Here is a 17,452-nt window from a genome sequence, read left to right as displayed (position 1 = left end):
TCCCTATGTTTTAGATAACCATTTCTTTAAGTCCCAACCAATTTCAACAACATGGTGAACATAATGGGTTTTTTTTTCTGGTACCTTAATTCTCTTGCTGTCCGTATTTTAATGCCCAAGATAATTATGTGACACGATCTGGTCCATGGGGGGGGGGGACAAAGGAGGCATTTTTGAAAATTGAGTTACTGTAATTATTACATTATACATACAAATATGGGCTATCATTTACTTCATATCATTTTTGCTTCATATTTTTACCTTTATCTCAGTTTCAAATTTGCCACCTTAAGCCCCCATGGACCAGATCGTGTCACATATATACTTTATTGCTAATGAATTACATAAAGTACAATGTTGGTTACTTTATACTATCCCATGTCATATGGTGTTTAACTTCTTTCTATTTTTGAGCAATCGAGCATGAACTCAGGGAAACTGAACAAATGAAGTCTTTTGCTTCAGATGAATAAACAAATGGAACGTAACGGTTACAAAGAAGTTAATGATTTTGTACCAGTTATTTTTCGTGTATTGTGAACAAACTTGACATTTTGCTTGTCTCTAGGGATATCCTTCAGGGTTATGCCCCTTATAATAGAATGTTCCTTGGTTCCAATGTAAAATGTAAATGTTTAGATTTATCGCAATACCCTCAAAACATGATGCAAAAGCAAGTCATTAACCTCTACGATTTTAACACTGTGTATACTTTTAGTCATCTGGGAAATTCAAATTGTGATAAACTGAATCATGTCAACCAGAAAAAAATCACTTTTGGTTAGATGTTATCACTGACGTTCAGATCGGGTCATCAAGCAACTTCCTCATCAATTGACCTCGGATGACCACAAATCATCCACCAAGTTGAAAACCAAAGGTTTTGGCTGCAATGTCGGTGATAACAACTAACCAAAAAGTGAGTTTTTTTCTGGTTGACATGATTCAATTGATCACAATTTTCCCTTAACAGGATATTCCTGGATTCCAAAGCAAATTGTTTAGATTTTTATCACAATACCCTCAAAACAAATGATGCAGTCATTAACCTCTGCAAGTTTGATTTTGGTTCAATTGATTTGAGATACTACAATGAGCCAAACTAGCCTCATTTCCATGGCATAGTTCAATAACCCATCATAGCTACAAAGTTGACCTCAGGTTACCGGGTACAAATTTTCGTACCAAATGCTATCAAAGGCCATTCAATGAATGTATATGTAAAGTATAATATTACAAGTAAAGAACTGTCCTGCCGCATAACAATCATTAGTGGATCTCATCTGACCTCCTGTAATCTTGAGTATTGGTATCCCTCAAGGTTCAATCCTAGGTCCCTTACATGCCCGTATGCATTAATTCTAATCTTGACATGTTTGCCAAATGGTACACCATCTGTAGCGATTTGATACATAAATATTTCGATTCAGTGCTGATGACTATGCGCCGGTTCTGAATTTATTAGAGAATGGCTAAATGATATTAATATTCTCTGCTCTAATGTATTATAACGTTCTGCACTCTTATAAAGAATGAGAAGATGATACTGTGATATTGACTACTCTACACCATAGAACATGAAGACATGGACAATCATCTGGATCGTAATTCTAAAGAAATTTCACATTATGCCGAGACCATGTACGCCTCGCCGCACCTGTTGGATTATCGTGTTCCAAAGAAGCGGCATTCAGTTGTCTCTGACACAGTTACGATGGCAATATAGACTCGGTTATTGCAAAACAATCATAGTTACAAGAAATGCAATGGTAAAATTGCTTCTTCGATTCAGTTTAAAGTTAAAGCCATATTATAACATTTTCAAACAAAATAGATTGGCATTTCTTTGCCATAAAATGTTAGCTTTTACTGTCAGATATATCCCCTTTTATTTTTGAGCCGAACAACTACGGCAAAGCAAAGAAAATTGGAATTTACTACCAGCGCACATGTCGCCAATACGTACCACTCCTTCGGTCATGTTGTGGTACGACCCTTTTTGTTGTGTATATCACCGTCCCAACGCCGCACGTATTTATGTGTTATGAACATCGTGTATGCGTTCGACTAGTAATTCCATCGTAATAATAAAGCGCCGGTTCGGCGTTTTATTCAAAATCTCGGATTTTGACAAAACTACAGCACCTAGAGTCTTGATTTTTGCAGGGTATATTGGTTTAATAAAGTATAATTTAATCGTGTAAAAAAGGGAATTTTAAAAATTCAGTGAGGGCGTCTTCCTCAGCAAATGTTATAATATGGCTTTAAATAAATATATATGTGACCAGCTCCAACAAAACCAGGAACAAATCGGCAGGCATGTTTTTGAGTTATAGACCTTTAAAGATGACATTCCCATAAAAAAATCTAATCTTAATTTCATGGTATGACCTTGGGACTGAGTGGACTTTCCAATCCTTGACAGTACTTCTTAAAAAGAGGTTTGTTTAAATTGACAATTGAACTATGATAATCCCTATTCAATCCTGTGTAAAGCAGGAAACTAATTAGCCCATTTCTCAGAATAACAATTTGGCCAAAATATTAAGGTATCATTTACAAAATTATCTATATCTTGAAAAGTATTGATGCTATGTATGTTATTTTGGTATCATTTTGAAGCTTATTGTCCCGTGCTTACATTTTTATTCAAATCATGAAATGTCAAAAATGCGACTTGTTCCTGGTTTTGTCAGAACGGGTCACATATATTCACCGTTGCGGCTGTAACTCGGACAATGAATGAGTTTGACTTGCCTAAATCTAAGCCCTGGTCTCAATATCATACTTGCACAGAGGCTCAGAGCACAACATTCATTGGTTTACTACTGATAATGCACTTGTGTGGACGAGACTCACAAGAGTAGTAAAGTTATTGACCTTTTGTCCGGTAAATCGATTCGGTGGCAGGTTTGAAGACTTGTCTTTGTGTTCAGGCGAGACTAAAACTTCAAAGGATATGCCACGGATGACTGTCCATGTCTTCACGGTCTATGTTTACATTGACATTGAGTATTATCTGAGGTCAATTACTTGTGAGATTACATTATTGACTATTTTACAGTGTTCACCCTCCTCGTATATTGCTGGATGCTTAGGATGAGGGTGGAAGCCCTTTTCTGTACAGTTTGCGATAAATCTTAATCCATGATCTGGGGTGAGTGAAAACATGCCAGTTCTGCAATAAAGAAAATACAAAATGATATTTTAAGATCTATAAGTGTGATGTTCATAAAAAGATATGAAGCTTAAAGGCAGATAGAGTAATTGCTACGAGTACAGTTGTATCTGCCTGTAAGAATGCATCATAGTCATGTCATAGTCTACATAGAGTACCGAAGTGTGACGTCATAAAATTTTCTTTTTTGCATTTCAGAATTTTCATGAATTTTTATGACCATATTTCAGTAGAACATGATGAAAAACATCAGACCAAATTTGGTGGGAATCGGATCACGAGGGCCTGAGATATGGCCGCATGAATACCTAATTAGCCCCATTGAAAGTAGTGTAAATTGGCCTGGTTCATAACTGTTTGGAACCAGGCCAATTTACATTGATTTCAATGGGACTATTTAGGTATTCATGCCATATCTCGGCCCTCGTGATCCGATTCCCCACCAAATTTGACTGTGGATGTTTTTCATCATGTTCTACTGAAATATGGTCATGAAAATGCTGAAATGCAAAAAAAGTTTTTTGTGACGTCATCACTTCGGTACTCTATAAACAGGATGTTGTAAGCGGCATATTAGAATGCTAGTCTAATAGCACTAGCAATGCACACATTTTGATTGATCAGGGCTGTAAGTTCACTTTTGACAAAAAGCCTGAAAACCAGAGTGAAAATGACCAGAATGGTCCTATAATGGGCTGAATTTTTTTTTAAATGCGTAAATCTGTACTACAAAAAAGCCTGAATTCGAGGTTAAAGTCAATGCACACTTTTGTCACTTTTGAAAAGCTCTTTTTAATTCAAATTGCTATAACTTATCCGTATATCTATAACTTTACCGTATCGTACCAAATGAGGTATCAAAATACGCTGAACAAACTTTCATTATTCATTTACACTTGATGTCCACTGCAACCCCAATTAAAATTGGATTTCTGGTTACAAAGTAAAAAATACGCTGAACAAACTATGCTGAACAAAATTCTCCATCTTTCGACTACTTTATTTTCCAATTTAGTTTTAGTGTTTTTAAGAAATGGCTTTTGTTTTAAGTGTACGGATACTTTTTGTATGCAGTATACAAGGTGTGCACTTATTGAAATTGTGCATATCACATGAAGTCATAAACACAGCAGCTAATGGAGATACATCTATTTGCTTCTAACTCATAATAGTGTACTTACTCATTGTGTGATGGTGCACATACTATGGCTATGGCTTCAGGCATCATGAGTTGATAGGGGCAATGCGTGTGTAGATCTATACTTGACATAAAGGCTGTTTGTGATGGGTGGGTCTGAAAAATATAAAGATATATATTGCAAAATACTTAATAGAGATCATTATTTATGGTAAACTGTATTTATCAATTCGCAATACTTATTTATGACCACAAAATACAGAAATTAGCTTTGCAAATTGTAAACAAAATCAATAGCTGAAGTAGTCCTTTTATCGTTACATTACAAATGAAATTGCATGTATATTTCTAAGACTTTCTTGAAAATGACAAATGTTTCAAGAACAATTGTTTTGATACACTGTGTATAATGTATACATAATACTACAATATGCTATTTTAATATAATAGCATGATACTTGGAAGGCTGTGGATAAGAGATTAAAGTTGGCTCTCTTTGTGTCCAATCTCTTTGGGTCCAACACTTCTTTCCACTGTACAGTGATGAAAATCCACTTCTGACAAAAAGCCTGAACAAGCCTAAAAACAGTGTGAGAATGGCCCTAAAACGGGCTGAAAATAAAAGAAATTGCCTAAATCTGGACTACAAAAAAGAATTCAAGCAAAAGCCTGAAAACTTACATCCCTGACTGTAGAGCTGAATCAATTTTTTAGTGACAAATAACCCATCTTGCTTGATGTAGCTATTCCAGTTGAAATCCATACACCCCCTGGAAGACATGACCTTAATCTCCCACACAGAAGTGTAAATTTCAAATGAATTCATCACCCATTCAAGTAACATTCCATTTGAAATTCACACTCCCTGTGTGGTAGATTAAGGTTGTGTCTTCCACAGGGGGTGTATGGAATCCAACTGGAACAGCCCATTATGTTTAGTTCAACTCACATGTATCCATCCCAGGGTTATAAGGTCATTATTGTCCATGACATCAAAGAGTTCTTCCTCATTGAGAGCTGTACATGAATCTGATGTTGACGTCTGCTTGGGAATCACTGAGTGTGTGATAGTGAATGCATCATGAGACTGAAAAATAAATAGCACACATCACATATTAAAGGAGTATTTTGTGATCCTAGCATCCTCTATTTATGTCATTTTTCATTAGATATCCACGAAAAAAAAACCTATTCCCAAAATTTCAGTTGATTCTGATTTTGCATTCGCGAGTTATGCATGATTATGTGTATTACACTGCTCCATAGTTCGTGCACCAGAACGAAATTCAAATTTCATGATATCTTTGCGAAACGAATTAATCTGCAAGAAATATTTTGTACATAAACATTATGTAGCCAGAGGTTTCCAGTGATGTAAAAATCTCAACTTTTTTTGAGAAAAGTGGGGGGATGAGGCTGTGGATCTCGAAATGCCCTTTTAATACAGTTAACATAAAAATGAGAAAGTATGGCACATATATCAAATACGAGTAGCTGTATATGATGTAAGACCTAACAGCCCCAATTCACTTCAGTCAACCGGAAACGCTTCTTACAGTGGTTTGGCCATCTGAAGCAAATGGATGAAGACCGCACCCTCAAGAGGCTCTACCTTTGGAAGCTTAACCTATGGAAGATGCAGATCTGGTTGCCGAAATACATCAGGGGAGACATCATTCACAAAGACATCTCAAGACTGGACCTAGGGTGGACTCTAAAGGAGGCTAAGGTTGCAGCTCTGGATTGTAGGACTTGGAAACATCTCTTGAGCCAGGCAGCAGGTGTAGAAATGCATAACACTGACTGGTAGGTATGTAGGAAGGTAGGTATGGTGGTAGGTATTACACAGTGGTTAGGGTACTTTACTTGTATGACACAGTGGTTAGGGTACTTCCCTCTGGTGCTTGAGGTCTTGGGTTCAATCCCAGGTGGTGGCTGGGCAATTATTATACCAGCTTTATTCTGTGTTTAGTCGCTAAAATAATCTCTTCCACAATGGATGATAGCAAATTTTGGAAAAGAGGCTATAGGCCACCATAGGTCAGGTTATAGGTCACCTGGTTGAGGTCAAATTTAGGCATCCATTTTAAATATCATGTGATATCATAATGAGGCATCAATTTTGATATAAATTTTGCCTAGTTGGCTACCTGCATTAAAATTTGAAGACAGATTTTGTCAAAACATTCCAAAACCTCAACAAATCAAAAATATTTACTTTACAGTACCCAAACACTAATTGATTTGTCTAGCTACATCTTTAACTTACCAATCTCCCTGCAAGTATTCCACATGTTTCTAAATTCTTGACTGTATTCTGCTTGGCCAAGTCCAGAAATTTGGACATGATATCAGCAGGCACATAGAGGTCTCGTAATCCATACTTGTTTCTCTTGGAGACCGTGCTGACCAGATGGGCTGGCTTGGTTGAACGATCCACTTTTGTAGACCTATCAACAACTGGGGGCATGCTGCAAGTAACAACAGATAACAGTTAATTTAAACTTAGGCCAAGAACTAGAATTTTGCCGTTCTTGACTTGAGCGATTCTCAACGCAAAGTGTCGGCCACAATGCTTCCACCTTGACTCGCATCATTTAAACCAGTGCATTTATTTCACACTTGGAGCCGAAATTAAACATTTTTAAAGAAAAGATGCCAAAGAAAACAATCTATGGTGATTTGATCTTGGATGACCCTGAATGATCCTAAATTGACCTTGACATTTTTTGCCTCCCTACACTGATCGCTCCCACCAAATTTGATGAACCTGCAACAATCTAAGGAAATTTGACCCTCGATGACCCAAAAATGACCTTGACATTTGTGTCGGACGGAGGGACGGACACAAATGCACATACCTGTTTGGAGGGGCCGTAGGCGTTACATACGAATCTGGCACTGTGGCATTAGCAAATGGAGTCGGCTGATACACAGCACTATTCTGCGGTCTTACACCCTGGTCCTTTATAAAGTTAACCATATCATATGAAGGTGGTGGTATAGAGGGTACTCCACCAATTGCCGCTACTCCACCTGCAGCAGCAGCCACTCCGCAGCAGCAGCAGCTGCTTGTCTTCTCCTCTGCTCGTCCACCTGTCTCAATCTGTCCTGTTCTTCCATCTGTTTTCTCTCCTCTTGTTCCCTTTCCATCTCCCTTGTCCTTTCCTGTTCCTGTAGGATTGCATTTCTTTGTTCGTCCAGTTGTCTGATTTGTTCCTCCATAATGCTCTTCTCTCTCGCCTCTTGTAGTCTTTGCAACTCGCCCTCTTGCTCTTTGAGTTTGCGCTGTTTCTCAGCTTCTCGGCGCTGCTCTTCCTCGTATAGTCTCTGCTCCTCTGCCTTTCTTTTGAGCTGGAAAAGTTGATTAAAAGAATTTAAAAGTTCAGATGCAAAATGCGATGAATATACAACTTTTTGAGAAAAGCCACAAAAATATATTCTAAAATGATGGCTTTAAATTGGATTTTTGAAATTCAAAAGCATGGTAGGAAGAAGTGGGGGAATCCAGGAAGCTCCCTCCTGGGAAATCTGGGCATTTGGAGGGAAATTTTGCTTTTTCTAACAAAGAAATAATACAAGAAATTGTGAGAAATGTGGCTTATCTTCCCCGGAAATTTATTTTTTTATGCTGTGATCAAAAGTAGCACATGTTTTCTTTATATTTGACTAGTTTTATTTGCCAAAATCTCAAATTTAGCAAAATGAATATAAGTTTATGCATTTGAACTCTTCCATTAAAATACCATCAAATGGCAAGTTAGGATGATATAATCTATTTGGCCCAGGGTGGTCTTTGCAGGCCCCCCCACCCAATGAGTTGGTTTACTAACTCAACACCTAAGAAAATTTCTAACTTGAAGCTTACAACAGGCCTTGTGTTTTAGATTATTCCAGGCTCCCCTTGAGGGTATTAAGGAGAGCTGTTCAAACCACTCCTCTGAAATTTTTATGGAGAGTGGTCACGCTATAATGGAGATTGGTGGGCGAGCTAGGAGAGTTGTTCTACATTAAAGGGGGGTAACCCTATTGGTTTTGGATATGGATTGTCTTTCAAATTACATAATAATATCAAATATCTCCCCTTTATGCTGCTTTGTGAAAAACGAGAGCATTTTCAGCGTAAATGTGAATAAATAGCCAAATTTGCAATCCAATACCTTGTATACGTGAATTGCATTCTGGGTAGGCATGCAACAACAACAATTCCCGTTCGTATGACGAATGCTGACATGCTGCAATGCCCGGCCCGTATTGAACGGAAAATATTTGGTTTTTTTTGGTTTTTTTGTTTTTTCTTTCCGTTTCAGAAAAAAAGGAAACAAAATATATTTCCCTTGCAATATGTACATTTCAAATGAATATAAAAAGTTTGGGTTAAAATGGAGAAAAAACCTTCCGATACCGGTTTTGAACCGGTACCCTTTGGGTAAAAGAACGCGCGCTAGCCAATTGAGCTATTTCACCAACTGAAGTATTCAAGGAATTGTTTTAATTATATACGGCGGACCGCTCCTCAGCACTTAGCGTAGTTCGCTTTTTCTCTTCCCATGATCGAAGTAATTTTATTGTTTACAAACTGGTATACCTGTAAAACCGCTGTGATTCATGATTTCTCGAAATACATCGACTTGGAGGTCAAATTTCAGGATAGTAATGAGAAAAATAGTATCTATTATGTGATACCAAAACCTCATCAACAATGAAAAAATCGGGGATGATGCTGTCGATCGGGTTACGGACCTTTAAGGCCTGATAAAGGACACCTAGAATGCAAAAAGTGTAATTTTGAACTTGGTAAAATTTATCAATAGACTTCTAGTATGTTTTAATGATATTTATGTAGTTACAATTTGTGAATCAACTTCTGCGAAACTATTGGATGAATTCATAAAAAACAGCTCCCCTGATTGCATTCAAGGGGAATGATTTATAGCTCATACCAAAAGCATTTAAGGAGAGCTGTAGGAGAGTGACAGATCCTGCTCTCCTCATTTGAAACAAAAGGCCTGTTACAACCCAGGTATCAATTCAGCTTTACAATATAATATTACCTCATGTTGTTGCCACACTTTATACTCTTCCCCATACTTCTGTCTTAACTTTTCCTTGGTATTCTCTGCTTTTGGAAATGCAATTTTTAAGTTCTGTGGAAGTGAAAATACATGGGAAAATTGTCTATAATATTTTACACCTCATGCTGCTCAGAATTGATAATCTGCATTGGATCTGATAGAAATAGGAGAAATGCACATTTATGTAAACTTGTTTCTAAATCCCCCAACTGCCTGCCTTCAAGAAGCTTATCAGGTCATGTGACTTGGGATCGATCAATATCCTAATCATGTGACCCAATTCGGGGAAAAAAACAAGTACCAGCAACCCAGAGAAGATGTCTTACACTTCCCACAATGCATTTCTTCCATTTCAATTTTCTGCACTGATTTGCTATCCAGTGCAGCATGGGTCGCTAGTGACAAAATGTAACTCAATAAACAAAGGACATCCAGATAATGTTTATTTCTTGCCTTGAGTTTCGACCCATGTTTATAGCCAGTCTATTTGCCATAGAAGTGAAGTAATAATCGGATAACTACCATAGCAACAGAGGAAAACAATTTTTGAATAGATAGCCTTGCACTATAACGTTCACACGGTACCTATGCATTGAACCATAGATTTCAACGAAAGGCTGATCACTCGCACCAGGGATTCTATTATGCTCGCACCTGTAAGATAAGTATCTTTGAAAAGAGCAGTATTGTAATGTATTCAATCTATGATTACAGACATACACAGGTGATGAGTGCAACCTGCTTGTAATGTATTCAAAATTGGTAGTTAATCCGATTATTTATGTCACTTCTACAGCAAATTCTCAACATAAAAACAAAGGGAACCTGTACAAACTAATAGGAGTGTCATTTGATATAATGAGGTGATGTATCATGTTGCAAAGGATTCTGGGAAGGCCAGATATCCTCTCTGCCAGTAACCCATGTGATGCTTGAAAATTACATGCAAGTGATATTCTACTTGCTTGTGTGAATTGGTTAAAATTTATTACACTAAAATATAACTATATGAACAAACTGAAAAAAATGTTGCTTGAATGTATATACAAAAAGTTTTATGCAAAACATGTCAATATTGGGGCGAGTTATTTCATACATGTGATGCATAACCCCATAGACTACTTGCAACAGGCCAAGAGTGGGTGTAGCATTTTTGTCGAGCTCGCACTTCATGGAACGATGTATAAAAAAAAATCTGACTAATCACATAAATTATGGCAGGAGGGGACAAGAACCAACAAAGTTTCAACTTATGCGGTCCATACACGATCAAAATATTGATCATTGGGAACCCTAGATGCAGGAGTGGATACAAAATCTACCATTGTGCGTGTTCTATGGTAAATTTTGTATCCACTCTTGTGCTCAGGGTCTTTGATATTGATCAATAAGCTTGAACATGTATGGGCCGCATAAGGCAAACAACAAATTTCTAGGGTTTTTTTTTTAATCTCACTAACCTTTTTACTGTTTTTCAAGTCTTCCGGTCTTGCTCCTTTGTATTGTGGATGCTTCGGTAGTTTCTCTACAAAGATACTGTTGAAAAACATACATGAAGATACATGAAAAACTGATATGTAAGATTCTACTTTTGGGTGGTAAAATATCCATTACATTCTTCAAGTAAAATCCATTGTTCAATGTGTCACATGTGACACACATCTACACTTTGATCAGCTCTTAATCGGCGGGCCTTATAACACCGCGGATTAATATCAAAATATGATATTTTGAGGAATTTCTTGTGACATCTAGCCAGAAGCATCACAAATTATTAATTCAAGTCATGTACTTTGTCTACGAGCTGATCAAACTATATGATCTATATCAACAGGACTCTTATGGTGTTGTTGGACTTCATATTTTAGCAACTTTTGATGACCTCTGGTCAGATCTTGATATAAATTGTTTCCCTCTTAAACTGGAAAAAGCACACAAGTGGAAAAAGCTTCATATTTAGCCAGGGGAAGCGACATATACCCACAAATCTCCCAAAATGTGGACCATAAGTATGTTTTAAAATTAAGAGTGCCAAGAAAGGTTAACATATACATGGTACCCATTTTTGGGTGAAAATATTCTTTTAAGACTCAAAAAGTCCACTTTTGGGGATTAAAGTCCACATTTTAGAATACAGGGGACTTTTTTTCCAATTGTTTTTTCAGTTTTGTACCAGTTACTTACGTAATAAATTTGGAGTAGAGTATAAAAGCACTTTCCCAGTTGTGTTCTTCATGATATACATTGGCCTGCGAATAGAACATAAAAAGTACACCTGTTTACGCTCAAGTCAAATAAACACAACAAAAAGGTAATGACCCCCTTAATAAATGACCATTATTCCAAAACAGGTTATTGTATGCCAAATTTGGAAAAAGCAATGGAAGCAGAATTTATTTCTGTGCATTATGATACCTCATTTGTTGCAATGATCCTAATATTGATGTTGTATCGTACATTTAAAAAGGAGAACTTACAATTGTAGGCCATTTAGGACCTTGTTGGTCAGAAAAAAATATTTGAAATATTTATGTTTCAATTTGATATTAGTGAATAATGACCACTGATGTGAATGATGACAACTGTTGATTATCACATGTTTATGTTCCTGGTGGTCATTGTATTTGTCCCGTTTTACTGGAACAATTTCCATTTTACACTATTTTAGCCCCCAAATCAAGGTGATTATGTTGTGTTAATACCAGTAATTACACTATTTTTGCCCAAATCTTTTCTTTGATAGTTCTGAGGGTTGGTTAACACAAAACCAGCTTTAAAATGCTTATTTTTGGACAAAGCAAATCCATTGCCAATATGTTAACTTCTGAAACATTTTTACAAAGTTATGCCTGAATAAAGAAAAACAAAATGTCAGAATCCCTAAAAACAAAGTGATGAGATCCTAATCATGATATTTTTTTAACCCCCTGAGCACTACCTGCCGATCTAACATTGCCTTTGATTGGTTAATTACATGATATTTTCACTTTAATCACCAATCAGAATGGAGCTTTGCAAAAATTTCACCCCAATTTTTTCGCATGGTGAAATTATTCTAACAATGTTGCCGATTGGGCCAATTGATAATGAAAACTTCTTTTTGGCCAATCGGCAGGTAGTTCTCATGTGGTTAACTTATGAGTACAGCAAAAAAAACCCAAAAAACTTACCATTCGTATAAGTTCTTGTCCCGACCTAAAGTAGCGCCTTATGGGTACAGCTGGATCCACTTCTACACTGGATCCATGTTCTGCCAAGGCTCGCACCCTAGCCTTTGGATCATGGCTCATTTCCGCTGCCATTGTTCCTCTTCAATAGTCTAATGTCCTGATCTGAAACTTGAAATAATAAGATCAGAAAATTTAAAGTTGGTTAAAAAAATCATTCTGTTGAGTCATTAAAAGTGTATTTCGGGTACCTAGCATCCTCTTTTTATGACATTTTTCAGAAGATATCCATGCAAAAAGCTTATTCACAAAATTTCAGTTCATTCAGATTTTGCATTTGCGAGTTATGCGTGACTTATGTATTACACTGCTCCATAGGCCACTGAGTTGAATTACGTTCTGGTAATTCAAATCTGATATCTTTGCTGAACAAATTAATCTACATAATTTTTTTGTACATACATTAATTGATGATTATTCAGCCAGAGGTTTCCACCGGGGGGGGGGGGCACTCCTACTTTGGTGGTGACACATAAGACCCCCTTTTTCAGCGTCGCTGTCACCCAAAGACCCCATATTTCAGTTTACGAACACATTATATGCTGTCACCCGAAGACCTCTTTTTTCCATTTGATCTGTCACCCAAAAGACCCTTATTTTTCAATTTGAACAGCAACTTTCATTTATTACTGATTTTGTTACTTACTTAAAAACAAAGAAATTTAGCCAAAATTCTGCTAGAAATTCAATGTTCGAGGTTTCTGTGGCACTGTCATCATTATATCATGTATATGAGGCATAGTTGTTATTCTCTGCACTATTGAAGAATAGGACAGCCAGTGCAAGGAATGAAGATGGAAAAAAAACATCCTATCCTGCATTTGGGAAGAAGCCATCTCCCAATGAGCGTGGTTGGGAGTTGACATGCCAATTGGGAGGCTTGGTCAAGCACATTGTCATAAAGGTCAGAACATGCTACAAAATGTAATTGCTAAAGTTAATTTTTTATTACTTCCGTGATCCGGGTACGCGCTGGTGAATTGCGATCGCGTAGAAGTGACAAGGTCACCTGCTATGCGCCGCGCCGACGACCAATGGGTCAACCGGCTTGTTGTCAAGTCCGTTGATCAACCAATCAGCATGATTGTTTATTTCTTCGGTGTGCACGCTTGTCTACGCTTGGCGCACAGCTCGGACCACGGAAGTAATAAAGGATTAACTTTACATGATAATATCTCTGATCAATTCATGAAAGTTGGATATTTAGGAAGCTGTTGCTGGGAATATTTACATGAAAATGGGTTCTATAAATTTATAATGAAAACAATTAACACTGAAGACACCCTATGCCTGGCACCTGCTTAACTTAACTAACATAAATAATTTATAATGCGCCTTTTCCTGTGGCTACAAAGCGCAACAAGCATATTAAAAAGAACAGCAAACATGATCAAATACAGAAAACAATATTATGAACCGGTAAGGTGTTCCACAAATGTGGAGCTGCCACTGAGAAGGCTCTATCACCAGCACCCTTCTTGGAACGAGGCACAAAGAAGGAAATACTATCTACAACTTGAGAACAAGTCCTGAAACGTCATCTTCTCTGCTACAACTGAGGCATGATGATTGATAGTGCAGATGTATAGTCCATGATCACTGATGGTCATGACAGTGACACACAGTGTGAGTGTCAGTCAGTGTACTGACAGGGCTGTGACACTCGTATTCAATCCCTGTATAAAAAGTGAAGTCACTTCGCCGGCAGTTTGATTGACATTGATTGCCGGTTGCTATGCAATCCAGTGCGCAGCCTGAAACTTACGCACTTGTGCACGTATTTAATTTGCGTACGGCCAAAGGAACTTATCCTGGGATGCTAGGATCACGAAATCCTCCTTTAAAGAAGAAGAAGAAATCATCAACAAAAATCGAATCAGGGACTTGTTTTCACTCGAACATCATCAACCGGAAGTGACGTGACACGGACCGACAGAATAGTATATTAGAGGGCGCACCACCAAATCACTCCACGATTTATGTACTTTTAGTGAAATTCGGCTAAAATAGTCCACCGCTTATTTCAGCTTCTTGCGGCTTTATTTTCTATAGATATTGTCAAAATTCGCTCGTTTTCAGCTCATTTGCTTCCGACAAGTGTCTGCATGAAAGAATCTGAGAAAAATTCCAATATTTTATTTCAGAGGTGAAGTTTTGGCGAATTTGAACAACGTCCGGTTTCAAAAATTGAGTGATTTTTTAGGGTTAAATTTGCACCTTTTTTCTTTGCTGCCAAATAGCAAAAAAAGTAGATGGTCACCAATATATTCCGTTAAAAGAATAATATTCTACACGTGATAAGCTTTAATTTGATACCAAACTTTTTATCTATATTACGTTTTTGCAGTGACAAAACGCCATCCAAACGTGCGTATTTCCCTGTGTTATCCAATGGCGCAATCATTGGTGGTGCGCTCTCTTATAAGTGGCTTTTAAAGTGTGTTGCTATGTACGCAAGCATTTTTACAAAAAAGACATAGAATAAGGGTGAAATCTTAATAAATCATTTTATTTCATTCGCAAATGCTTGAAATAACGTTTGTGATTAGTTTTAGCAATAATTTTTTTCTTATTTATCCAAAAATACAAGTCTCTGACGTTAAGAAAAGCATCAAAAATCTACTTATATGAGCGCTTTTGCTATAGATTTATACCAAATCAGAATAACGTATAAAACTTGTATTTTTGCTTAAAATGCCAAAATAAGTAGGCCTAGTTTGAAGATAGAGAACGAGAGGGGGGGGAAATTTGACTCAATTATGTAAATAGGCCTATGTTTAAGGTATTCAAAATATTTGTACACACATAAAGTACTTTTCACAATTAAAAAAATAAAATTAAAGACTATCTTTTTGCATAAAACATTCAATTTTATGTCCAACCTCTGCAAACTTCTGCATGTTGATAAACACGTTGAAATTTGGGTCTTTTGGTGATTCGGAGCTGATTTTTAGAGCATCATTTCTTCCGAACGGAATGTCGCAGAGGGATGAAATCTTGAGAAATGACTAGAAACTGTCTCTAGTTTACTTCAAAATGTAAAAAATTGGATTTTGATAACTATTGACCTTTATAAGAGGGCGCACCACCAAATCACTCCACGATTTATGTACCAGTGAAATTCAGTAAAATAGTCCACCGCTTATTTCAGCTTCTTGCGGCTTTATTTTCTATAGATATTGTCAAAATTCGCTCGTTTTCAGCTCATTTGCTTCCGACAAGTGTCTGCATGAAAGAATCTGAGAAAAAATTCCAATATTTTATTTCAGAGGTGAAGTTTTGGCGCGAATTTGAACAACGTCCGGTTTCAAAAATTGAGTGATTTTTTAGGGTTAAATTTGCACCTTTTTTCTTTGCGGCCAAATAGCAAAAAAAGTAGATGGTCACCAATATGGCAATATATTCCGTTGAAAGAATAATATTCTACACGTGATAAGCTTTAATTTGATACCAAACTTTTTATCTATATTACGTTTTTGCAGTGACAAAACGCCATCCAAACGTGCGTATTTCCCTGTGTTATCCAATGGCGCAATCATTGGTGGTGCGCTCTCATTAGTACTCGAGAATCCTTGGTACTGACGTCAGTGACTGTAAAGTAAATTTTTTATTACTTCCGTGGTCCGAGCTGTGCGCCAAGCGTAGACGAGAGTACACACAGCAGAAATAAACAATCACGCTGATTGGCTGATCAACATACTTGACAACAAGCCGGTTGACCCATTGGTCGTCGGCCCGGCGTGTAGTAGGCGACCTTGTCACTTCTACGCGATCGCAATTCACCAGCGCGTACCCGGACCACGGAAGTAATAAAAAATTTACTTTTAGTCTTTAACTTTAAGTTAACTAGGGGTAGTACTAGTAAAGTAAAAGTTCGACTGCAGAATTTTGATCAATGTCACCTATAACCCACGAATTCACAAACATACTGAAACGTAACTGATTTAATTTTATCTTACTGTTTCTTCAGACGGTACGGATATCCAATTTCAGCTAATCACTGTGAAAAAGTTATTAGCAGACTGGTGTAGCCCGATGTCTAGTCGACAATAGCATTAAGCTTAAAGTTTATGAGAGGACAGCGCAGCTAACTATCTAATCGGGATTTATGTCTAATCGGGATAATGTGAGGGCGCCTTGTCAGTTTTCTGTAAGCAGGGTGGCAGGGTCTGTAGGTTTTCTCAGGTCTGGTTTTCTCAGGCCCATGAGTTTTCTGAGCTTTTCTGACAGGTCCCTGGATTTAAAAAGCAGGTTAAGGGCTCGGATAGCGACGTTTTCACAATTTTTTTTGTGGGACGAGAGCATCAGACACGCCAAATTGCATTTTGAATACGAGAAACATCAAATAATTTTAATTTTTTTAATTCGTGATAGGCCTATAGGCCTAATACAAATTTTATGGAAAATTATTAAAAATTGTATTGTAGGCCTATATAAAATCTAATGATATGTGCTTAAAAAGTATGTAGGCCTAGCTGGGAAAGCCGTTCATCAATTGAAAATTTTGACCTTTCATATTGAAGATAAATACATAATTATAGGCCTACATTTTTTACCAAAAAGACCTAAAATCTTTAGGAGTTTAGAAAAAAATGGATTATCTTCAATACGAAATGTCAAAATTTTCAATTGATGGACGACTTTTCATCCCAGCTACATTATCATTAAGTTCATTAGATTGATAAATGTCAAACATTTAAAAATTTTTTTAATAATTTGCAATAAAATTGGTATTATATCGCGGATTTCAAAAAAGTCAAAAATTACATTTTCGGTGCGTCTGATATGCTCTCAGGTCCCAGAAAAAATACTGATATAAAATTGGATGACCGAA

The 17,452-nt window shown here is 37.0% G+C and overlaps 1 protein-coding gene across 1 annotated transcript; it reads right to left on the bottom strand.

Moving 5' to 3' along the window:
- Window positions 1–2,107: 2,107 nt before the first annotated feature.
- Window positions 2,108–16,714, bottom strand: LOC140171807 (STAM-binding protein-like A). The gene is given in 11 exon segments (XM_072195139.1): window positions 2,108–3,178; window positions 4,360–4,472; window positions 5,266–5,403; window positions 6,586–6,787; window positions 7,178–7,342; window positions 7,345–7,670; window positions 9,371–9,463; window positions 10,852–10,927; window positions 11,576–11,640; window positions 12,562–12,729; window positions 16,578–16,714. Coding segments are annotated over 10 exon segments (1,473 nt in total). The 5' UTR covers window positions 12,694–12,729; window positions 16,578–16,714; the 3' UTR covers window positions 2,108–3,015.
- Window positions 16,715–17,452: the final 738 nt, after the last annotated feature.

This window comes from Amphiura filiformis, chromosome 15 (genome assembly GCF_039555335.1).
Source record: "Amphiura filiformis chromosome 15, Afil_fr2py, whole genome shotgun sequence".
NCBI lineage: Eukaryota > Metazoa > Echinodermata > Ophiuroidea > Amphilepidida > Amphiuridae > Amphiura > Amphiura filiformis.
This window is presented reverse-complemented; position numbering and strand designations above follow the sequence as displayed.